The sequence below is a fragment of the Saccopteryx leptura genome, chromosome 9 (genome assembly GCF_036850995.1).
Source record: "Saccopteryx leptura isolate mSacLep1 chromosome 9, mSacLep1_pri_phased_curated, whole genome shotgun sequence".
Classification (NCBI taxonomy): domain Eukaryota; kingdom Metazoa; phylum Chordata; class Mammalia; order Chiroptera; family Emballonuridae; genus Saccopteryx; species Saccopteryx leptura.
In genome coordinates this window covers 19,026,679-19,051,266 of record NC_089511.1, presented here as the reverse complement: position 1 = coordinate 19,051,266, position 24,588 = coordinate 19,026,679, and the positions used below count along the sequence as shown (strand labels likewise).

Sequence of the window (24,588 nt, the reverse complement as noted above, 5' to 3'; positions counted from 1 at the left end):
AGCTCCAGGGGCATTGGAAAGAGAAAAGAGAAAGGAGAAAGGCAGATGGGAGCAGGGGTTGGGGGGGCCCAGGGGTTCTGGCTTCAACCACTGCTGCTCATGTGCACACTCTGTGCCCTTGGGCCTGCTATTTAACGTCCCTGAGCCTCACATCTGGGGATAAAAAATACTGACCACAGAAGTGGTAGTAAGGAAAAAATAAAAAAGTATCTTGTATATCAACATGGTTTATTTTAATAAATGGTAGGTAACAGAGCATTATGGTAAATCAGACAGCCTGGATTCAAATACTGGTTTTACCTGATCAGGCAGTGGCGCAATGGATAGAGCGTCAGACTAGGAAGCGGAGGACCCAGGTTCAAAACCCTGAGGTCACCAGCTTAAGCCCAAGGTCGCTGGCTTGAGCAAGGGTCACTTTGTCTGCTATAGCCCCGCGGTCAAGGCACATGAGAAAGCAATCAATGAACAACTAAGGTGCCGCAACAAAGAATTGATGCTTCTCATCTCTCTCCCTTCCTGTCTGTCTCTCCCTATCTGTCCGTCTCTCTGTCTCTGTCTCTGTCTCTCTCTCTCTCACACACACACACACACACACACAATTCTGGTTTCATCATTTTCTAGCTATGGAGCCTCTAGCACTTCTGTAAGCCTTGGTCTCCTCATCTATAAAATGGGTGTGCACACATGCCTATGTGACAATAGTACTTTCTTCACAAGATTATTGTGATGATTTTTAAAAAACTAATATTTCTATTTTTTAAATTGATTTTTCCAGGTTGACACTTTAACCACCGCACCACCACAGGTCAGGCAAAATCTAATCTATGTAAAGCATCTGAAGTGGCGTCTAGCAGAATAAGCATGCTCATTATGTGATAGGGAGAAAGTTATGCTCTCTCTCTCTCTCTCTCTCTCTCTCTCTCTCTCTCTCTCGGCCTGTTTTTCCACCCTCCCAGGAAGACAGTTGGCCCAGAATGGTCTTTAAGGGCTCCTGAGGAATTCCAAAGGCTTACACTAGGTTAATAATTAGCATTTGATTGATATTCTTGAGGAAACCATTACCTCTGCGAACCACAAGATGCCAAACTGGGCCCATGCACAGGGTCCTGGTCTGGAGCAAACACCCACCCAGCAGAGCTGGCACCTGCCCGCCATCACCAGTTACCTTTCTCATTGACCTCTGCTGTCCAGTAGATGTCCGAGTCATGTGTGAGCTGTGCCTGGAAAGGGGAGGTGTGGGGGGACAGGTCCTTGTCCGTAATGTTCAGCACTTGGGGCACAGGGCTTTGGTTGCAGATGGTGATCTGATGTGGCTCAGGCACAGGGCCGTGGTCGTTGACGTCCATGAGTGTTACCAGGAGGGTCCCCGTGCCAGTGGCGGGAGGGCTCCCTGTTCATAATTACACATATGATCCTTTTCAGCATCTGCCCTTAGTTGGATTGACAAATCCATTTTCAGCTCCCCTGGGATCTACCCAATCAGCCACAGGGAGGGTCCTGTTTACTGCCCAGCTGTAACCTTTCTCAAGACCCTCCATGCTCTAGCTTCACTACCGATCACACCAGTGATGGCAGATATAAGGCAATCACGCCAGCATCCTCATTTTGTGTCTACAGCAGACATTACTAACAGAGCAGAGCATAGACCTGCAGCCACTTCATCCAAACAGCCACTACCAGTCTGTCACAGAGTGAAACCTACTGGCCACCTTGGGTTAATGCAGTGTTTGCTCATCAGCTTCAGGACAGCTTCCCTTCATAGCCCTGTGCTAACCTCTCTCCTGCCTCCAGGTCCTGATTCACACTGAGTCAAGCAAAAATGGCAATCACATCATAACCGCCAATCCTGCCATCGTGTGACATCACTAATCAAGCATGACAACTCCAGGCAGCCCCTTTCAATGCATTAAGGGGAAACTGACAGGCTAATAATTCAGGGCACTGTAAACTGCAACCTTAGGCTAAAAGGAGTCTTCAGGTTATCTCCTAACGCAGGTTTTTGGAAAATCAGAACCATGGCCAGACACCCTAGGACCAGTCTTTAAGACTCCTCTGAAAGACCCCCTTGGCCCTCCTAACTAACTGGACTGCTAATGCCCCCTTCCACGCACACCAAATATATTCTCTGCCTGTGGAGGGGACATGGTGTGTTCTGTGACCTGAGAACTGAAGCCCCATGAGAAGGAACTAGGAGGAAGCTCTTACCATTGTCTGTGGCCAAGATCATGACTTCGTAGATGTTGTTCCTCACGAACCGCTCATCTTCGCGGTCCAAGACGCCAGCAGCAGTGACCTGCCCACTGTCTGGGTCCACTGCTAGCCATCCTGCTGGGTCTCTCAGAATACGGTAGCTGGAGTGGAAAGGTTGAGAAGAGTCAAACACAGAATACTTAGAATTCTGTGTCATTCAAAGCTTCCTAATACCAACTAGCAGATGGTGTCTTGGGACGTAGGGCTCCTAATCAGTATCACGTGGAAAACGCATTTTACCCCTACATGAAGCCTGAGGGACAGGTGGGGGGCCAGCAAGGATATGTGAGGAATCCCCTGGACCTCTGCCCAGAATCTCCAGCCTTGGAGAGGGCAGGAAGGAGTGGCAGGGGGGATATTCAAACTATTTATGGCAATTAGAAGAAATACTGGCCATAACAGATAACCCATCCAAAAGTACCAGGAAACCGGATGAACGGGAGCCCTGCCCCTTGCATACCTGATCTCCTGACTCCCCTCGTCAGGGTCCCGCGCAGTGTAGGTGCACACAGGCTCCCCAACAGAGAGGTCCTCCTGGACCTCGACGACTTTGGAGGGTGGGACAAACACGGGTGCCTCATTCACGTCCTCCACATGGACCACCACGGTGGCTGTAGAGGTGGGGAGCTTCACTACAAAGGAAGCCTCGTTGGTAACTTCAACAAACAGAGTGTGCTTGTTTTTGGCCTCAAAATCCAAGCCCTGGGAGAGAAGAAGGACCTTAGCTGCCATTTTATGAGGAGGCCCCATGCAGAGCTGTGGTGTCAAAAGGAAGGGCCCCTAGCAAGGGGCTTGAGGACACAACACTGCCCTTTACCTACCCCATAAAGCCACCAACATTTCCTGAGTGGACATCAATGGAGCCCCAGACCACCCCAAAGGCAACCAGACTAGTAAGCCCCAGACTGGTTCCCATTGGGATGGTGACGCCCCCTAGGAGGTGCTGTAGAAACTTGTGAGGGCATTTCTCATTCTTACGATTGGGAATGCCACTGGGCATTTACAGGCTGGAGCAGGACACAAAATACTGTCCCATATCCCATGTGACCTGCCAACATCCCCTTGGACATTTGTGTGTTCATGAATGTGAAAAATCTGTTTAAAATTGCAATTTAGAATATGTTTTACATAAAAAAGTTGTTGGTGTGGTTTTAATACATACTGAATTTTCTAGGAATAAAACTTCTAAGGGGAAATTGTAATTTGATTTGTTCAGGCCTTTCCCAAGAGTTATTTATTTGTTGTTCTGGAAAAAAACATCAATACCACATGTGGTGTAAGCCTCCTAAACCACACAGTATTTACTACATTTGGGTGATTCTACAGAAATACAGAAGAATTCAAACAAAGATTAGTCCCATCTTCCTAAAGCATCAATTTTATTTATTTAAAGGCTTTAAAAAAAATTTATTTGAGAGAGAGAGAGAGAGAGAGAGAGAGAAACACTGGTTTGTTGTTCCACTTTAATTTTTTTATATATAATTTTTTTAAATTCATTTTAGAGAGGAGAGGGAGGGAGAGAGAGAGAGAGAGAGAGAGAGAAGAGAAGAGACAGAGTGAGAGAAGGGGGGAAAAGCTGGAAGCATCAACTCCCATATGTGCCTTGACCAGGCAAGTCCAGGGTTTCGAACCAGCGACCTCAGCATTTCCAGGTCGACGCTTTATCCACTGCGCCACCACAGGTCAGGCCTGTTGTTCCACTTTTTTATGCATTCATTGATTGTTTCTTGTATATGCCCTAACTGGGGATCAAACCTGCAACCTTGGTGTATTAGGATGATGCTTTACCCAGCCAGGGCTCAAAGACTTTTTGAGAGGCAAGGATATGCCTTACTACTACATAATTTAGAATATTTTACTACCCAATCGCCTATATATGGATTAAATGCAAAATTAGCAAGAATCCCAATAAAACAGAGACCTTCTGTATGACAAGACTGAGGGCAACCTATGGACACAGAACTGAAAGGAAGGGCTCTACTAATTGCTTCAGTTAGATTTGTGACTCTTCTGTTTGATGAATTGGGTCCCTGGTTAAGATTTAGTATGAAAAAAGGAATTCGCAACACAAAAGGGGTGAAAAAGCGTCAGAAGCCACTCTGGAGAATGGTCCAAGTATATGTCCCAGGGCAGGCGCTACCTCCTTGTCCTAGAGGCTGCAGACCCGACTGTCCCAGGTGTGGCTCTTGTCCAAAGCCCTAACTGACTCACCTTCCTGGTTGTCAGGATACCCTGGTTGCTCTCAGGGTGGGTGGTGATGGTAAAATGGTCCCCATCGTCACCTTCTAAGATGCGGTAGGTGGCATGCCATGCCGGTGAGTTGGGGACGTCCAGATCAGTCACCGTCAGCCTCTGTACCTCAAGGCCCACTGCATTCTCAGGTACACGGGCCTCGTACTGTCAGTGTGGGAAGCACAGCACAGTCAGAACAGAGACTACCACGGAGAGACTGTTCCATTCTTCTCTGGCCGTGAATCCTCCATTCCACTCTAAGACAGCCTCATGCCTCTTTACCTTTTCAGGGACCACCCCACTCACCAGGGTTTCAGGGCACACACAGATGCAGAATGTCCCCAGCGTCAGCCTCACGGCTGCTGGGACAGACCACAGCCATCTTGGACCTGCTTTCCCTACACCCAGGGACCTGATGCTCCAGGAATCTCACTGGTCTGGGTGCCCAAACCCCACCATGTGTAACCACCTATTTAGCTGCCAACAAAAAGGTATAAGGAAGGTTGTAAGAAGGAATCGGTGCCTGACTGCTCAGGGGGACTGACCAGAACTTTTAGGGAAGTTGGCAAAACTGGGAAATCAGCTGCTCAGAACAAATTTTAATCTGCCTCAAATACTGTTCAGCGGCCAGAGTTGTCTCAAGATAGAAGAGGGTTAGGTCATCTTGACTGGCTCTGACTTCTGTCACTGAAGTATACAACCCTTCACTGGGTGGGCAGGTATGAGTATGAGGTAAATGAGTTTCTTATCACCAAAGGTTTTCATAATCAAGCACTTATTATATTCCAGGGATTGTGTTACATTATTCCTACCTCACAGATTAGGAAATGGGGCACACAGAGGGGTTAGGTAATTTGCCTAAGGTCACACAGCTAGTCAGTGGTGGGACTGGAACTTGAAGCAATGGCTCTAGAGTTTCATTAGAAAGGAAGGAAGGGGCATTACCTTCAGGGGATCAAACATGGGAGCATTGTCATTGGCATCGAGGATTTCCACTATGGCCACCGCCGTGGTGGTAGAGCCATCCCCGTCCATGTCGGTAGCCTGGACAGTCAGTGTGTACTCAGGGACTTTCTGGGGAGAAGAGGCGAGTGGAAGGCCGCTGAGAGTACAGCCTTGGGAACATGTGCAAGGGAGGGATATTTCTCCCTTCCACAGTGTTCTCTTGACCCCTCCACCCACTGCTCACCCACAGCCCAAAAGAACAGAAGCAAAGGGTGGAAGAGGAAGGAAACTGCCCATCCAAACAACATTCCTGGGCCTGTCAGGGGCTGAAGCCTGGGCAGAAGCAGAATGGGAGCTTGGAGCAGGGATTTGGTCAAATGTATTAATTAGGGAACAGGAGGCAACTCCAATATCCATGGAGCTAATTCTACTTTGTGGCACACAAGGGACAAATCTGGGCCATGTGCATGCTAAGTGAGCCGTTCCGAGAGGAAATGAGAAAACCTACAGAAAATATCAAACGGCTGCATTTTATAGCTGCCTCCTCAGTCTTAACAAGATTGTTTGGCAGCATGCCATTGGCCCAGGGGAGCTGGGGGACGCCAACATAGGAACACAGCAGCAGTCACTGCCAGCTGACTTGGGTCCCTACTGCTCTACCCTGGGCTTTGGGGGCAGGGACAGAGGCTTCTGCTCTTGAGTGTCAGGCCCTAAGCTAGGCAAGCCTGGGTAGGCAGCACATTTCCTAAAGGCCACCCACCTCCCTGTCCAGGCCGCTGGAGACGACGCTGATGGTGCCGGTGCTCCGGTGAATGGTGAACATGAGGTCATGAGGGTCCTTTGGCTCTTGGCTATGAATGGAATAAGCAACCACCCCATTGTAAGTGGTGACGGCATCGTCCTCATCTGTGGCTGTCACCTGCATCACAGAAGTGCCTGGAGGGGAGAAGGGATGAGTGAGCCCCCTTCCCTCCCAAGCTCCAATTCCAGCCTTGCCCATTTCTGAACTGTAAGTGACTCCATCCTGCTTAGCGCATTGGACCCATAATCCACTTTGTGAGAGATTGCTAATTGCTGCCCATTTTCCATTCTCCCTTTCTTCTTTTCTCCCTTCTTTCTTAGAGACATAGTCCTCATAATCGTGTTAGGCTGGGCACCAGCTCACTTGGAACAAAGACTATTTCCCATCCTTTCTTGCAACTAGCTATGCCCCTGACACTAAATTCTGACAAATGGGATATACAACTTTGGGGGTAGTGTTTTTCTGAGTATGGTGCTTATTGTTCCTACCCTTCCTCTCTCCCTACATATCATATAATGGCTGAAGCTCCAGCAGCCACCGTGAGGTAATCTTGGGAACCATGCCAAAACAGCAGAGCAACAAGATAAGGAGTCTAGGTCTCCAACACCTGAAAAGACCATTCCAGCCTGAACTGACCACCTCACGGCTTCCTGAATATAAGAAAGGAAGGAAGGAAGGAAGGAAGGAAGGAAGGAAGGAAGGAAGGAAGGAAGGAAGGAAGGAAGGAAGGAAGGAAGGAAGGAAGGAAGGAAGGAAGGAAGGAAGGAAGGAAGGAAGGAAAGAGAGAGAGAGAGAGAGAGAAAGAGAGAGAAAGAGAGAAAGAGAGAAAGAGAAAGAAAGAAAGAAAGAAAGAAAGAAAGAAAGAAAGAAAGAAAGAAAGAAAGAAAGAAAGAAAGAAAGAAAGAAAGAAAGGAAGGAAAGAAGGAAGGAAGGAAGGAAGGAAGGAAGGAAGGAAGGAAGGAAGGAAGGAAGGAAGGAAGGAAGGAAGGAAGGAAGGAAGGAAGGAAGGAAGAAAGAAAGAGAAAGAAAAAGCTTCCATCTTGTTTAAGGTACTCTTTTTCTTTTGGAATTTCTGTTATTGGCAGTCTAACCAATTCACACTTTTCTGTAGGTACTGCCCACAACTCAGAGAGGAAGAAGTGCCCTTCCCAGCAGCATTTGTCTTTGAGAGCATTAGTATGTACCTGTTTTCCTAGTTTCCTGCTGGCCTCTCCCACCCTCTTCTCCAGCCCTGGGAATTTATCTTCTGCACAGCATAAACCATGTTCCCAAACTGCCTGGCCTCTGCTGCTTTCCTGCAGTGCTCACTCGCTATAGAACCACATAAGGGACACGTGTTCTTTCTTTCTCTTTCTTCTTTTTTTCCTTTTCTTTCCTCTCCCTCCCTCTCCCCCCCTCCCTCTTCTTTCTTTCCTTCTCTTTTTAAAGATTTTATTTATTGAGTTCACAGAGAGGGGAGAAGGGGTGGGGAACAAGAAGTATAAACTCATTGCTGCTTCACTTTAGTTGTTCGTTGGATGTTTGTCTTATGTGCCTTGACGGGGCAAGCCCAGGGTTTTGAACCTGCTACACCTCAGTGTTCCAGGTCGACGCTCTATCCACTGTGCCACCACAGGCCAGGTTATGTGTGTTATTTCTAATCTTCACAATTCTTTAAGGTTGACACTACTGCCGTTTTCAGATGTGAGGATTGAGACTCAGAGGTCAAGAACTTGCCAAGGTCACAGCAGGTAAAGAGCCAAAATCAAGATTCATATTTAGGTCTTTACAGCTCCGAACCTAGTGGTTCTGGAACCTGGCTGATCATCTGAGGCTTCTGCGAAATTCTCAAACATACAGATTCCAGAGCTCTACTCCAGAATCATTCTTACTCAGGGATGGAGGAAGGCATTCTGGATTTTTAAAGATCCCAGGTGACCCATTGCACTGTCAAGGTGTCAGGTGTGGAAGGTTCTTCCAGCCTAAAAGGGTCTGAAAACCAGGCCTGGGCCCAGCAGATCTCTATAGCTGTCCCTTCCCGATCCTCTTACCAGGTACTACCCCCTCCAACACGCTCCCTCTGAAGATATCCTGGGTGAACTTGGGCTTGTGGTCATTCTGGTCTGTCACAATGATGGAGATATTCATGGGCTCTTCCACTGAAGCACCATTCTCTGACACAGCATGGCCGAAGAGCTGTGGGGACACAAGTCTGGGGTCAGCCTGGCTTTGGGCTAGCCTTCCCACCAGGCCCTGGGGCCGTGCTTCTCATTGGATGCTAAGAGTGACTTGCCTCATACTTGGCAATTGTTTCCCGGTCCAGTGGCTTATTGAGTAACAACCAGCCTGTTTCCTTCTCTATGGTAAAGACACCTTCAGGGGGACTGTCTGCCCCAGGCCCTGTGATGCTGTAGAAAATCTTGGTGCCTCTGTCCTTACTAGATTTGAGCTGAAAGCAAAAAAAAATAAAATAAAATAAATAAAAATTTAAAAAGCAGCTGATAAACGTGATCAACATCTCATGATTACTGCAAAGAACCCTCCATGGCCAGGGGTGGAGAGGCACTGCCTTATCAGAAACCGCTCGCATGACAGAGGATTTCCTCTGGAGGCCCAGTGCTCAGCATGGAAGAATGACTCCCAGGGAAAGGGCACGCTCATACCTGATTCAGCTTCTGAGGGAAGGGGCCCTTGCCATTCTCAGAGACAGATATCGGTGGGACCACCCACTCTCTCTTGCGTCTTCGTAAGATACGTTTAGATGAGGAGCTCTTCAGGGCCTCCCTTTCCTGTAAAGAGAGAAAAACTCTCAACCTAGACATGCAAACAGCTGGAATACACCTCACATCCTCTCACCTACAGGAGCAAAGGATGAGGAGAGAGACCTAGATGGGTCCATAGCAGAAGAAAACTTGGAATAATCTAAGCATTCACTTACAGAGGAGGACCAATTAAATATTCTACAGTACATCCAGTTAGAGATCACTATGAAGCTCTGAACATGAGGAATAGGAACACGCTCTCTATGTGCTGACACGGAGAGACTTTGTTATGCAGGGCTGAATGCAAAGAACAAGGTACAGATCAGCTTCATACAGTCAAGCATTTTATTCAACAAACACATAGTGCTTAATCTTAATGGATATCAGCTACGGTTTCATCTTTTGTGTAAAAAATTAGAAAAATAAGACCATATTTTCTTATACATAAAGTCTGGGGGAATGCAGAAGAAACTAGTAATGGTGATTATCTGTGGGAAGTGGCTAGGCAGTGTACCTATATATATTTATATTTAAGTGCAAAAAGAAGGTGAATAGTACATTAGCTTTTACATAAGAGGAGGTAAGAGAGTCTACTTTTTTTTTTTTTTTTTTTTTTTTTACAGAGACAGTGAGAGAGTCAGAGAGAGATAGATAGGGACAGAGAGTCAGGAACAGAGACAGATGAGAAGCATCAATCATCAGTTTTTCGTTGCAACACCTTAGTTGTTCATTGATTGCTTTCTCATATGTGCCTTGACCGTGGGGCTACAGCAGACCGAGTGACCCCTTGCTCAAGCCAACGACCTCGGGTCCAAGCTGGTGAGCTTTGCTCAAACCAGATGAGCCCGCGCTCAAGCTGGCAACCTCAGGGTCTCGAACCTGGGTACTCCACATCCCAGTCCGACATTCTATACGCTGTGCCACTGCCTGGTCAGGCAAAAGGGTCTACTTTTATGTCTGTAAATATAAAAAATATATAACACATAAAATATAACTAAAGAGATAACATACATAAATAAATTCCGAAAGGAAAGAAACCAGTAGCAGTGGTAATCTGTGTCTTCTCTTGGAGGGGTGGAGAGGGCATTAAGTAGATGGGAGAGAACAAGGGGAGGTTATTGATTGTATAACTTTTAAAAAATTGTTTTAACCATGTACATATTAGCAATTCAAAAAATTAAGAGTCTGACCACTGGTGGCGCAGTGTATAGAGCACTAACCTGGGACAATGAGGTCCCAGGGTCTACAAAACCACGCAGTCACCGGCTTGAGTATGGGCTCACTGGCTTGAGCGTGGGATCATTGACAAGATCCTATGGTTGCTAGTAAGGGAGGTGGTAGAGAGAATCCAAGGGACAAGAGTATTCATTGGACCATTACTCACAAGGCAGCTCTCTGCCGCCCCTACCCGGCAGCTGCAAGCACTACACTGCTTCCTCTGAAAGGAACGGGTAGCTCACAATGGCAATCTGCGCATGCATGAAGAACAACTTTCTTCCATCCTGCAAGTGAACATAGTGTTTTACCTGGACTGTTCTGTCATTCTGTACAGTGAAGTCGTCATCAATGCTAAGTAGCGACAACTCTTGCCCAGGGCAGCCTAAGAAAACTTCTGTGGGAAAGGGAGAAAGAAAGTATTAGGAAGGAAGGGCTTCTGGAAGTTACCCTCAGGGAAACAAGAACTGACAACAGCCCCTGACTGGATCAAGGACTGCTCCAGGCTACTGCCAAAGGAGACTAGGCTTACTTCCTCTGAGCGGCAGTGTGAACAAATAGGAGTTTCAGGTGGGGCTTCCAAGTTTAGTCTCTAAAGGAAGGACCACTTTGTGGTCAGTTGGTGGGCCAAACCCCTTTCTTTGTTCACGAGGCCAGAAAACCAAGATCATAGATGTTGAGTGACATTAGTTTCCATCGGCCTCATGAGATGTAGGAGTGACCCAAGGTCACAGCTGGAGGCAGAAGACTTTCAATATTTCCAAAGCCACACGTCTACATACATGCAATGTGCATCCTGCTACACTACTACTCATACAAGTTACTCTGGACAACCTCTGTTGTTTCAGCTTGTCACACTTCTGAATCCCTTCTGCTTGGCCACCTTTTAAACAAGCATTCTGAGCCAATAACTACCACTCATCAAGCCAGAGACTAAGCCCATTTCAGCCTTAAAACTACCCTAGTAAAGTAGGTGTCAGTCCCTTTTCAAAGATGGGAAAACTGAGGTTCAGAAGCCAGGTCAGCCTGACCCCAAAGCAGTCACTGAAGAGTACTCATAAGCAATCTTCTTACTCACCCTTCTTTGTGGTCAAACCATGAAATCAGGGAACCTGCCAAAGGCTACACGCTACACCTGGGCCCATCAGCACCACGCTCTGCCCCAGTGGGTCCCTTTGTGCTGGCCAGATGCCAGCATGCATCGTTTTACTAGGCTGCAGCACAACCAAGACCACGGGGACAGTGCTGTGCCATGGCACTGTCAGGGTGGAGTCCTCCAACTGTCCTTTTTGAAAAATTATTCTTCAATCTCATGATGATGATAATGTTCTTTAAAAAATCCTTCCTTAGTATAAGAAAGGATAACAGCTGCCAGACCAGGCAGTGGCGCAGTGGATAGAGCATCAGGCTGGGACGCAGAGGACCCAGGTTCGAGACCCCAAGGTCGCCAGCTTGAGCGCAGGCTCATCTGGTTTGAGCAAGGCTTCCCAACTTGAGTCCAAGGTCACTGGCTTAAGCAAAAGGTCACTCAGTCTGCTGTAGCCCCCCGGCCAAGGCACATATGAGAAAGCAATAAATGAACAACTAAGATGCCACAATAAAGACTTGATGTTTCTCATCTCTCTCCCTTCCTGTCTGTCTGTCCCTATATGTCCCTCTCTCTGACTTTGTCTCTGTCACACACACACAAAAAAGAAAGAATAACAGCCTGATTGGTGGTGGCGTAGTGGATAGAGCATTTTTTTTTTTTGTATTTTTCTGAAGCTGGAAACGGGGAGAGACAGTCAGGCAGACTCCCGCAGGCGCCCGACCGGGTTCCACCCGGCACGCCCACCAGGGGTGATGCTCTGACGCGACCAGAGCCACTCTAGCGCCTGGGGCAGAGGCCAAGGAGCCATCCCCAGCGCCCGGGCCATCTTTGCTCTAATGGAGCCTTGGCTGTGGGAGGGAAGAGAGAGACAGAGAGGAAGGAGGGGGGGGGGGGTTGGAGAAGCAAATGGGCGCTTCTCCTATGTGCCCTGGCCGGGAATCGAACCCGGGTCCCCCACACACCAGGCCAACGCTCTTCCGCTGAGTCAACTGGCCAGGGCCTAGAGCATTGACCTGAGATGCTAAGGTCCCAGCTTTGAAATTCCAAGGATGCAGGCTTGAGCGCATCAGGTTAACCAGCTTGAGTGTAGGATCATCAACATGATTTCATGGTCACTGGCTTAAGCCAAGGGTCACTGGCTCAACTTGAGTCCCCCTCACCCCCGCACATATGAGAAGCAATCAATGGACATCTAAGGTGCCGCAAGAGTGAGTTGATGCTTCTTGTCTCTCTCCTTTCCTGTTTGTCTATTCCTGTCTGTGTCGCCCACCCCTCTCTTTCTGTCTTGCTAAAAAAATAAATAAAAAATAAATAAAATAAAAATTGACCAAAAAACATGTATTATAATGTTAATAGTAGCACTATTTATAATAGTTAAAAACGACCTGTGGTGGCGCAGTGGATAAAGCATCAACCTGGAAATGCTGAGGTTGCCGGTTCGAAACCCTGGGCCTGCCTGGTCAAGGCACATATGGGAGTTGATGCTTCCTGCTCCTCCCCCCTTCTCTCTCTCTCCTCTCTAAAAAATGAATAAATAGGCCCTGGCCGGTTGGCTCAGCGGTAGAGCGTCGGCCTGGCGTGCGGGGGACCCGGGGTTCGATTCCTGGCCAGGGCACATAGGAGAAGCGCCCATTTGCTTCTCCACCCCCCCTCCTTCCTTTCTGTCTCTCTCTTCCCCTCCCACAGCCGAGGCTCCATTGGAGCAAAGATGGCCAGGTCACCCCTGGTGGGCGTGCCAGGTGGATCCCGGTCGGGCGCATGCAGGAGTCTGTCTGACTGTCTCTCCCCGTTTCCAGCTTCAGAAAAATACAAAAAAAAAAAAAAAAAAAAAAAAGAAAAAATAAATAAAAATTAAAAAAATAAGAGTTAAAAACTGGGAACTGCCCAGCTTGACCAGGCGGTGGAGCAGTGGACAGAGCATTGGACTGGAACATGAAGGACCCAGGTTTGAAACCCCAAGGTCACCAACTTGAGTGAGGAGTCGCTGGCTTAAGCCTAAAGGTCACTGGCTTGAAGTCCAAGGTCACTGGATTGAGCCCAAGGTCGCTGGTTTGAGCAACAGGTTACTCTCTCTGCTGTAGCCCCTGGTCAAGGCACATATGAAAAAGCAAACACTGAACAACTAAGGAGCTACAATGAATAATTGATGCTTCCCATCTCTCTCCCTTCCTGTCTGTTTGTCCCTAACTATCCCTCTCTCTGACTTTCTCTCTATCTCTGTCAAAAACAAAAACAAAAAACTGGGAACAGCCCAAATGTCCACCAAGGTAGACTGGAGAGAAACATCATGGTATAGTCACATAATGAAATAAATCAGCTACAAGGACATTTGACAACATGGATGGATCTTACAAACATATGGCTGCCTAGAACATAGAAGCCAGATTCAACAGAGGATAAAAGCATGATTCCATTGATGTGAAGTCCAAAAAAAGGCAAAACTAGCCTAGGTGAAGAAAGCTAACGCATTGGCTATAATGTGGGGAGGGGATTAGTGAATGGAAGTGGGTAAAGGAGGACTTAAAAGCATTCAGAGCTGCCTTCCACTCCCTAGAGCTCACAAGTTCAGGCACAGAGGGAGGATCCTTTGTGGGAAAGCTGGAATGTACCCACAAGAAAGAGAAGATTGCTTAGAAACCAGCCCTGCCTCCTTGACAACACTCCCACTGAGGAGTTATGGTTGTGACATGCTGGGCCAGTGGGAAGAAAGCAAAGAGGGATCCAGGCCTGATTTGGCTCTAGAAGGTCCCAGGGGCACAGGTCCCCAGGGAGACCCTGTCCCTACCTCCAACACATAGATAGCTCTGTAGTCTCATCTGGAAAATCCTGCTTTGCATTAGGGCTAAAAGGACCAGCAATGACGTGTGGCAAAGGTTAAATCATCTTAACATAGGGCAAGAGTTAAATAATCTATGAGGTACTAACTCCAAGGATTATTAACCCAGCTATGCAAAATGATATTTATAGTAGTCTGAAAATTATCTAGGGAAGGTTTTATGCTGTGAAGTAAAACAAAGTAAACAGAATGTAGAACTGCACAGATACTATATGTAATTAGGCACAGATAAAAAAGACTGCCCTGGCCAGTTGGCTCAGTGGTAGAGCGTCGGCCTGGCGTGCAGGAGTCCCGGGTTCGATTCCCGGCCAGGGCACACAGGAGAAGTACCCATCTGCTTCTCCACCCCTCCCCCTCTCCTTCCTCTCTTTCTCTCTCTTCCCCTCCCGCAGCCAAGGCTCCATTGGAGCAAAGTTGGCCCAGGCGCTGAGGATGGCTCCATGGCCTCTGCCTCAGGCGCTAGAATGGTTCTGGTTGCAATAGAGTGACACTCCAGATGGGCAGAGCATCGCCCCCTGGTGGGCATGCCAGGTGGATCCTGGTCGGGCACATGTGGGAGTCTGTCTGCCTCCCCGTTTCCAACTTCAGAAAAATACAAAAAAAAAAAAAAAAGACTGGAAGGTGGCAGTCCACCTTCCTAATGATTAAGGTGATCAGAAATTTACTTCCTTCTTTTTTTTTAAATGTTCACGTTTTCTCTCAACATGAATCTCTTAAGGTGATTAAGTCAAAATGAGGTCATTAGGGTGGGCCCTAATCCAGTATGATCAGTGTCCTTATAAGAGGAGGAAATTTGGACACTGGCAGTTACAGAGGAAAGACTATGTAAAGACACAGGGGGGAAAAAAAGCCGTTTACAATCTAGAGACAGGCCTCAAAGGAAACCAATCCTGCTGACACTGTCATCTTGGACTTCTGGCTTCCAGATTGTGAATAAATATTTTGTTTTTGTTTAAGCTCCTCATTCCTTGCTACATTATGACAACCCTAGCAAACTAATATAACCCGCTTATTTACTCTTCATAAAGCACTCTATGAAGTTGATTTTAATGCCCATTTTCTAGACTGAGAAACTGAGAAGTCAAACAAATTAAACACTATAGTTACACAGCTTGGAAATGGAAGGGCTAGAAGTGGTACCCAGACTGTCCACAGCCTGAGTAATTTTCTTTCTTTCTTTCTTTTCTTTTTTTTTTTTACAGAGACAGAGAGAGGTATAGATAGGGACAAACAGACAGGAACAGAGGGAGATGAGAAGCATCAATCATCAGTTTTTCGTTGCGACACCTTAGTTATTCACTGATTGCTTTCTCATATGTGCCTTGACCGCGGGCCTTCAGCAGACTGAGTAAACCCTTGCTCAAGCCTGTGACCTTGGGCCCAAGCTGGTGAGCTTTTGCTCAAACCAGATGAACTCGCGCTCAAACTGGAGACCTCGGGGTCTCAAACCTGGGTCTTTCCACATCCCAGTCTGATGTTCTATCCACTGCGCCATCGCCTGGTCAGGCCTGAGTAATTCTCTTAACTGCAATGGTTAGATCATCTTTCTTACATATCCCAGAGTTTTATTTATTGATTTTAGAGAGAGAGAGGAAGAGGGTAGGATGAGGGGGGGAAGAGAGAGAGAGAAACACTGACTTCTGGTTCCACCAATTCATGCAATTCATTGGTTGATTCCTGTATGTGCCCTGATCAGGGGTCGAACTGCAACAGTGGTGTATAGAATGTTGCTCCAATCAACTGAGTTACCTGGCTAGGGCCAAGCATTTGTTTTATTTACTCCTCCCCACCTCCCCTTACCTGTTATCCTTTCTCTAGCTATTGAAATAGCAGAAACTGATTTTTAGCTGCACCGTGAGGCACTGTGATATTTGAAGAAAAGCACAAGACTTGGGGATAATAATAGTACCTCTCTTACAGGGTTGTTGTAAGGATTAAATGAGAACAAATGTAAACTTTAGCAGAGATCTAATTCTTTTTTTTTCCTTCTTTTAAATCAATGTTTAAAAGAGGGGAAAGGAGAGAGAGAGGGAAAATAAAGGAGAAAGAGAGACAGAAGCATCAACTTACTTGTGCATTGATTGCTTCTCTTATATGCCTTTACCGGGGATCAAACCAGCCACCTAGGTCAGGCCAGCAACCCTGGTCTCAAGCCAGTAATCTCGAGCTTGTGCCAGTAACCTTGGAGTCAAGCCAGCAAACTCAGGCTTGTGTTGGTAACTCTGAGCTGGAACAGGTGACCTACAGTTTTGAACCAGTTACCTTGGAGTTCTGGGTCAACACTCTATCCACTGTGCCACCATTGGTCAGGCAGGAATGAGACATTTTAGTGTATACTCTTCTGAATTCTTTTTTAAAAAGATTTTATTTATTGACTTTACAGACAGAGGAGAGGGGGATGGCAAGAAGTATGAACTCATAGTTGCTTCACTTTAGTTATTCATTGCTTGTTTTGTTATATGTTCCTTTTTTTTCGTATTTTTTTGAAGTTGGAAACGGGGAGGCAGTCAGACTCCTGCATGCGCCCGACCGGGATCCACCCAGCATGCCCACCAGGGGGCGATGCTCTGTTGCAACCAGAGACATTCTAGTGCCTGAGGCAAAGGCCATAGAGCCATCCTCAGCGCCCGGGTCAACTTTGCTCCAATGGAGTCTTGGCTGCAGGAGGGGAAGAGAGAGAAAGAGAGGAAGGAGAGGGGGAGGGGTGGAGAAGCAGATGGGCGCTTCTCCTGTGTGCCCTGGCCAGGAATTGAACCTGGGACTCCTGCACGCCAGGCTGACGCTCTACCACTGAGCAAACTGGCCAGGGCCTTGAACCAGCAACCTCAGCATTCCAGGTTGACACTCTATCCACTGTGCCACCACTGGCCTTCTGAATTTTGAACCACTCACGTAACAATCACTTTTTCCATTCTTTTTTTTTTTTTGACAGAGACACAGTCAGAGAGAGAGGGACAGATAGGGACAGACAGACAGGAAGGGAGAGAGATGAGAAGCATCAATTCTTCACTGCAGCACCTTAGTTGTTCAGTGATTGCATTCTCTTATGTTCCTTGACTGGGGGGTTACAGCAGACCAAGTGACCCCTTGCTCAAGCCAGCAATCTTTGGGCTCAAGCTGGATGAGCCCACACTCAAGCCCATGACCCCAGGGTTTTGAACCTGGGTCCTCCACGTTCCAGTCTGATGTTCTATCCACTGCACCACCGCCTAGTCAACCTCACTTTTTCCGTTCTTAAAACAGCCTCCTTCTTAAGGGAAGGTCTTTAGCTAGCAGAGGGCTGGCCAGATAAGTCTCTCAGCAATTTCCCTTAATGAAAGACTCTCAGTGAGCTCTCCAATCCTCCCCTACAGCAGGAGGCTAGTGGGTTGACTCCCTTATCACTCAGAAGGCTTAACCCCCCCCAAGTCTAAAAGCTTCCAGGGACCCAGAAACCCTCTTCCTGCTATCTATAAAATCCGCCCTCCAGGAATGTGAACACACTTCACTACAGGTTGCCAGCACATTTCCATATTCTACAGTTCCAAATATTTGTAGCACAGTCTCCGGGCTGTCCATCTATTCTCAGAAGGGACAGTGCCAGCGATCAAGAAGCCATCAGTGATGTACTCCAAGGGAACATGCCTCCCACTCAGGCTGCACACTCCAGTTGCACCAGAGGGCCTAACTCTATCAGCACTAACCCACATTCAGCTGGACAGAGAATACAACAAGGGGGTACATGTCAGGCAGGCAGGAACAAGCTTCAAAAGCCTGAGACACCCAGCTAAGTGTTTTCCTATTTAGATCATCAAAAAATAACCTGTAAGGTGGGTATTACCCACCCACCCCACCCCTCTCTGACAACTCTGGAAATAGAGGCTGCCTGGGGTTGAGGCGCCTCAGGAAGCAGCTGCACATAGGTAAGTACATGAGGCCCCACAACCAAGAAGCAGCAGGACCAGATTTCAAATCCTAAAGGCAGGGAAGTGATGAAGAACATGGGATTTGGCTACTGAAAGATTTGGGTTCAAATCCACATTGTATGAACATATAAAAGCAGTGCCTTCCTCTGGAAAATGGGAATAATAATACCTATCTCATAAGCTCATTGGGATAATGTTCACACAGCACTGAGCACTATGTCTAGCCCAGAGTAAGCCTTTAATAAAAAGTATCTTTAGCCTACTCATAATTAACCTAGCTTCTGACTCCAAGTCTGGGCCTGCCTCTACCTCATAGAAAAACCGTCCCTCAAAGCGGGTGAAAGGGCTTAGCTATAGACAAATGCTTTCCCTGAGGGATGCGCACCAAAGGGAGGACATACATACACAGGACCAAAGAACACAGAACGGAGCTGGCGGAGTCTGCATTTGTAGGGGACTATTTTGAAGGGGTGCTCTGCGGTTCACTGGGGGAGACAGGATGGAGATCTCACTGAAAGCTGCCCTGCCCACAGTAGCTTGCTGAGGCAACTGTAAGAATATGAGCAGTTTTCTCTGCAAGCCGTGAGTCACACAGAGACTGGTAAACGGTCAGCCCTGGGGCAAAATCATTACAACTTCCTTCCGTGTGCTTCCTGGAACCACTGGCTTGTACCACCGGTTTCAAAATGAACTTGATCTGAAACCACGTCTCATAATCACTCATCCCCCACTATCCCCACCTTCTAACAGCTAATGAAGTAAGCTGATTTCCTGTTCTCGACTGCAGCCTAGCTCCACAAGGCCACAAACCTTGGCCAAGTCACGAAGGCATAAATGGGCTTGCGTCAAACTCTTTCAGGGGCAAGCTGGTGAGCACTGATGAGCACATGGGGCAACAGTTTAGATCTTAAGGCTGGAAAACAGAGACCTAAGCGTAACTCTTACTTCCACACCCTCTTGGGACCTTAACGTCATTGACTGCTCCGCATCCAGTTTCTCCCATAGAGATCCTGAGTCACAAGGTCAATGAACCTGACGGGAAGGTCTAACTACCAACATAAACTGATAGCTTTCGGCACTGAGCCACAATTGCAAGACTGCTTGGGGAAGGGAGTTAATAACCTGAGGTTGCTTCTAGAGAAATTAATTAAAAAAACAACAAACCAGAGCTCTAGCTCTGACTGGGTAGTTCAGTTGGTTAGAGTGCCATCCTGATAAGCTATCCTGATAAGGAGGCAGGTACAATCCTCAGTCAAGGCACATGCAAGAATCAACTAATGGCTGACCTGTGATGGTGTAAAGCAGGGGTCTCAAACTCACGGCCCGCCGAACAATTTTGTGCGGCCCGCAGACTAATCCACGAAGTTCAAAATATTTTGGATAAAATTAAGTAAGCCTAGGGGCCTACTTGTATTTTTCATTTCTCTAGCATCCTAGCTAGATATTAGCTTAGTTAACAGCAGTTGTGATGCGAACTACAGTTTCTGGTCGTTTTGTGACGCTGAGTAAACTGCATGTACGATTGTGCTTGTTGTACTGATTTTTTTTTTTGTTTTCAACTGCAGTGAGAAAAGTGTTGCATAATAGTTGCCTTTTGTAGACCTAGTGCAGCCCGCCGAACGGCTGTGATCTTGCTCTGCGGCCCACATGCTGAGTTGCGTTTTGAGATCCCTGGTGTAAAGCATCAACCTGGAATTCTGAGACTGCCTGTTCAAAACCCTGGGCTTGTTTGGTCAAAGTACATACGGGAAGCAACCGTAAGTTGATGCTTACCGCTCTCCCCACCCCTTTCTCTCTCTCCTCTCTAAAATCAATAAATAAAATCTTAAAAAAAAAAAAAAATCAACCAATGAATGCATAAATAATCACAACAACAAATCAATCTCTCTTTCTCTCTCTCTCTTGAAAAACAAACAAAACCCAGAGCCCTGTGTATCTGCACTAGATAGAAAGACATCCAATGGAACCAGGAGACCCTGGCCTGTGCTCAAAGCTCCTGTCTAAAGACCATCCTGCCAAGCCTGGCCTCACATGCTGAACTGGCGCCACGGTAATAAAACTTGGGCAAGAAGAGTCAAGTCCCTGGGTTACTAGAGCTGCCGTAAGAAGAAATTTATATTTATAAATAGACTGATAAGAACTGATGGATACTGGGCTGAGAACTCACTCCAGGCTTGCTTTTAGATCAGGATCGCTTAGACACCTCCAAACTCTCAAGGGAACACCCTTGAAGCTCGGGAGCTTGCCATCTCAGCCGTACATGGAGGCATTATACAGCCCAACATCCATCTGCTCCCGGATATTTTGGCAAAATACAACCACCCATCTCTCTGAGGACAAAAGTCCTTCAAGTGATCAATCTCGCCCAGTTTCCCTGCTGACCGTTGGGCATGTTGACTGGAAGAGAAGAGTGTTTGAAAGTGTTGGACAAAGAGCAGCTTGCGGTGGATGGGAGAGAGGCTGTCAAAGAAGTCTCTATCTAGCTTGATCTAGGGACATTTATCTAGCTCATCAAGCAAACAAACTTGTCCTGAGAGCTATCACAACCTTCTGTTCAGGATTCAGATAAGAAGGTGCAAGGGGGAAAGTATGTGGAATTGCCTTGAAAAAAGATCCTGGCATTTTCCAACATATAGAAAAAAGGTTCACTTACTAAGAAGTACAAATGAAAATAACAAGTGTCGTGAAATACTTGGGAAAATTTGGGAATGTAAATCGGCACAATCCTTCTGATAACTGAGCCTTAAACAAGCCCTTTAATCCAGGAATTGTGCCAGGAAATCACTCCAGATGTGACAAAACTGTAACTGCAAGGATGTTTGTGGCTGTTGCTTAAACAGTGTATTTAAAAAAGAAAAAAAGCTTCGCCTGACCTGTGGTGGTGCCATGGATACAGCATGGACCCAGAATGCTGAGGTCGTGGGGGCTCACCAGATTGAGCATAAGATTGTGGACATAATCCCAAAAGGTCATGACCCAAGGTCCAACCCCTGGTCAAGGCACATCTGAGAAGCAATCAATGCACAACTAAAGTGTAGCAACTACAAGTTCATGCTTCTCACTCTAAAAAAATTAAAAAGGGCCCTGGCCGGTTGGCTCAGCGGTAGAGCGTCAGCCTGGCGTGCGGGGGACCCGGGTTCGATTCCCAGCCAGGGCACATAGGAGAAGCGCCCATTTGCTTCTCCACCTCCCCCTCTCCTTCCTCTCTGTCTCTCTCTTCCCCTCCCGCAGCCAAGGCTCCATTGGAGCAAAGATGGCCCGGGCGCTGGGGATGGCTCCTTGGCCTCTGCCCCAGGCGCTCGAGTGGCTCTGGTCGCGACAGAGCGACGCCCCGGAGGGACAGAGCATCGCCCCTGGTGGGCGTACAGGGTGGATCCCGGTAGGGTGTATGCGGGAGTCTGTCTGACTATCTCTCCCTGTTTCCAGCTTCAGAAAAATACAAAATTAAAAAGACCTATCAAGGAAAAACAGTGCTCTGCGGGGAGGGGTGGTGTAACTAAACAGCCATTTATAGTTTATAGTTTGTGCCTAACAAATATAAAGTATACTTTATTCTTCTAAAACAGAGAGGCAGTTAGATGAGAGGATAGGGCATTCACTGAGCCTTGGCACCAGAAGAGCAGACTAGCTCTCCCCAGAACCAATAAGCTACCTGGCAAAAAAAAAAACACCCCAAGCTGGTCCTCAGGGAGAGGGCCAGAAGAAGGTGGCCAATGGGAAAACACTGCAAGGCATGCTGGGAGCCAAGGGAGTAGAGGCTATTTGTCTGACAGACACAGGAGATACCCAGAGGCATGCCTGGAGATAAATTGCTCAAGGCAGCTCCACTTACCCTACCCCCCAGAGCCCCTTGGCACCCTGCTAGAAGCCAGACTCTTCTTCTCAAAAGCCAAGAGCAGTTAAGTAAGCCAACCCATTGCCATGGAACTGTTCATGATAATTCGTCACCACAAAATCACCATCATCGAAAACATCAAGGAATCAAGCACTGTGCTGGAGCAGAAGTGCTTGGTGAGAGGCATTCTCCAGTGGCCGCCGGCACAGCCGTGGCTTTACGAAGATGACCAGCTGCTGGATGACAGCATGACCCTGGAAGAATGCCGCTACCTACCCCTGGCAGATGGCCCCAATGATGCACTCTTCACCCTAAAACTGGATCTTCTCGCAGACAGGGCGGACAGGGTGTTGGAGGACCTCTACCTGGAGCCCCTCTCAGACCCACTGAAATAGAAGATGAAGCTGGACTGTCAGGAAGCGGGGCTGGAGGGCGAGCTGCAAAGCAGCAAAAACAAGACTCGAATCCACCCCCTCACATCAGACACCCTCAACGAGGACTTGGTTAGGTAAATGAACCTGAAAGATCTATTGAAAATGTTCATTTGAAAAGACAAACGTCCTCTATGGGTGGTGACCTCCATTTTGCTTATTTTCCAGTTTTTCCGTAGTAAACATTTACTTGATTTGCAATCAAAATGAGATGTGTTCCAGTCTACCTGAATCATTACCAGCTAGAAGCAGCGGTCATTGGGACTTGGACGTGAGCTGCAAAGTATAGAATTGTGACAACAATTCCAGTGCCATGCGGACTTTTCCTGGATGTGGACTTTTCCTGGACTCCTGTTCCTTGTGACAGCTCCTAACAGACTGAACTGGGGTTGGGTTGCATTTTTCAGGGATTTGGCATGGTGTTGGGGCCAACTTGGACTTGGTGAACATGTTAAGGACACTACTCTTTTATGGATTCTAGCTGTATTGGCCAAGAGTTTGCTTAAAGGCTTTAATCACTGTAAAAAAAAAAAAAAAGAAGACTAGATAAAGAAGATGTGGCACATATACACCATGGTATACTATTCAGCCATAAGAAATGATGACATCGGATCACTTACAACAAAATGATGGGATCTTGATAACACTATACGGAGTGAAATAAGTAAATCAGAAAAAAACAAGAACTGCAGGATTCCATACATTGGTGGGACATAAAAACATGACTAAGAGACATGGACAAGAGTGTGGTGGTTAAGGGGGGCGGGGAGAGGGAAGGAGGGAGAGGGGGAGGGGCACAAAGAAAACTAGATAGAAGGTGACGGAGGACAATCTCTCTTTGAGTGATGGGTGTGCAACAGAATTGAATGACAAGATAACCTGGACATGTTTTCTTTGAATATATGTACCCTGATTTATTGATGTCACCCCATTAAAATAAAAATTTATTTATAAAAAAAATTTTTTTTTATCTTTTCCAAAAAAAAAAAAAAAAGAGATGTGATCTCTCCCTGCCCACCTGCCCCACTAGAAGTTACATGGTTAACCCCTGTTATTGAGAAAGCCAGTCTGCCTAGCTGCAGAAAAGTCTTTGGAAAAAACTACATCACTGCCTGACCAGGTGGTGGCGCAGTGGATAAAGCGTCGGACTGGGATGCGGAAGGACCCAGGTTTGAGACCCCGAGGTCGCCAGCTTGAGCGCGGGCTCATCTGGCTTGAGCAAAGAGCTCACCAGCTTAGACCCAAGGTCGCTGGCTCCAGCAGGGGGTTACTCGGTCTGCTGAAGGCCCACGGTCAAGGCACATGTGAGAAAGCAATCAATGAACAACTAAGAAGTCGCAACGCGCAATGAGAAACTGATGATTGATGCTTCTCATCTCTCTCCGTTCCTGTCCGTCTGTCCCTGTCTATCTCTGCCTCTGTAAAAAAAAAAAAAAAAAAAAAAACCTACATCACCAAGATTCCTCCATCCCTTTGGGAGCTAGGTCCTCCCTTAAAGTCCCCAGAAAGAAGCCCAAGCTGGGCTACATTCCACAGCACTCTGGGAGCCTGAAGCACAGACAAACGCCAAGCTCAGCATGAGGTGTGTTGTCTGGCTCACTGATTCCTCCCTTTAAGGACTATACCAGAATAGAGATTCTAGTGATCAACCTGGGATATATGGGATGGCAATTAAGGGTCTGTTGGGTAAATGTGCTGCACATTGGCTGGCACTGCAGCCTTGAACAAGTCACTTCATATCTAAGCTGTGTAAGAATAAGCACTCAACAAATAAAAGCCCTTATTAATTACCAGTCTCTAAAATAGAAACACACGTACCCAGGCTCTAATTAGGACCAAACAAGATGTGTTATGGTTTTGTTTGTTTGTTTGTTTTGTATTTTTCCGAAGCTGGAAATGGGGAGAGACAGACAGACTCCCGCATGCGCCCCACCAGGATCAACCCGGCACGCCCACCAGGGGGCGACGCTCTGCCCACCAGGGGGCGATGCTCTGCCCCTCTGGGGCGTCGCTCTGTTGCGACCAGAGCCACTCTAGCGCCTGGGGCAGAGGCCAAGGAGCCATCCCTAGAGTCCGGGCCATCTTTGCTCCAATGGAGCCTCGCTGCCGGAGGGGAAGAGAGAGACAGAGAGGAAGGAGAGGGGGAGGGGTGGAGAAGCAGACGGGCGCTTCTCCTGTGTGCCCTGGCCGGGAATCGAACCCGGGACTTCTGCACGCCAGGCCGACGCTCTACCACTGAGCCAACCGGCCAGGGCTAAGGATGTGTTATGTTTTTAAAAGCACAAGTAAGTATTTAAAACTAGCCT

At 47.4% G+C, this 24,588-nt stretch overlaps 1 protein-coding gene across 1 annotated transcript in view; it reads right to left on the bottom strand.

Moving 5' to 3' along the window:
- Window positions 1–24,588, bottom strand: part of CDH3 (cadherin 3) — a 61,375-nt gene that overhangs the window by 10,068 nt on the left and 26,719 nt on the right. The window contains exons 3-12 of the mRNA XM_066350113.1: window positions 10,497–10,582; window positions 8,872–8,997; window positions 8,502–8,657; window positions 8,260–8,404; window positions 6,188–6,363; window positions 5,428–5,556; window positions 4,462–4,647; window positions 2,711–2,952; window positions 2,206–2,351; window positions 1,166–1,390 (exon numbers count right to left, since the gene is read on the bottom strand). Of these exons, the coding sequence (XP_066206210.1) occupies window positions 1,166–1,390; window positions 2,206–2,351; window positions 2,711–2,952; window positions 4,462–4,647; window positions 5,428–5,556; window positions 6,188–6,363; window positions 8,260–8,404; window positions 8,502–8,657; window positions 8,872–8,997; window positions 10,497–10,582 (1,617 nt within the window). The remainder of the gene's footprint in view (window positions 1–1,165; window positions 1,391–2,205; window positions 2,352–2,710; window positions 2,953–4,461; window positions 4,648–5,427; window positions 5,557–6,187; window positions 6,364–8,259; window positions 8,405–8,501; window positions 8,658–8,871; window positions 8,998–10,496; window positions 10,583–24,588) is intronic.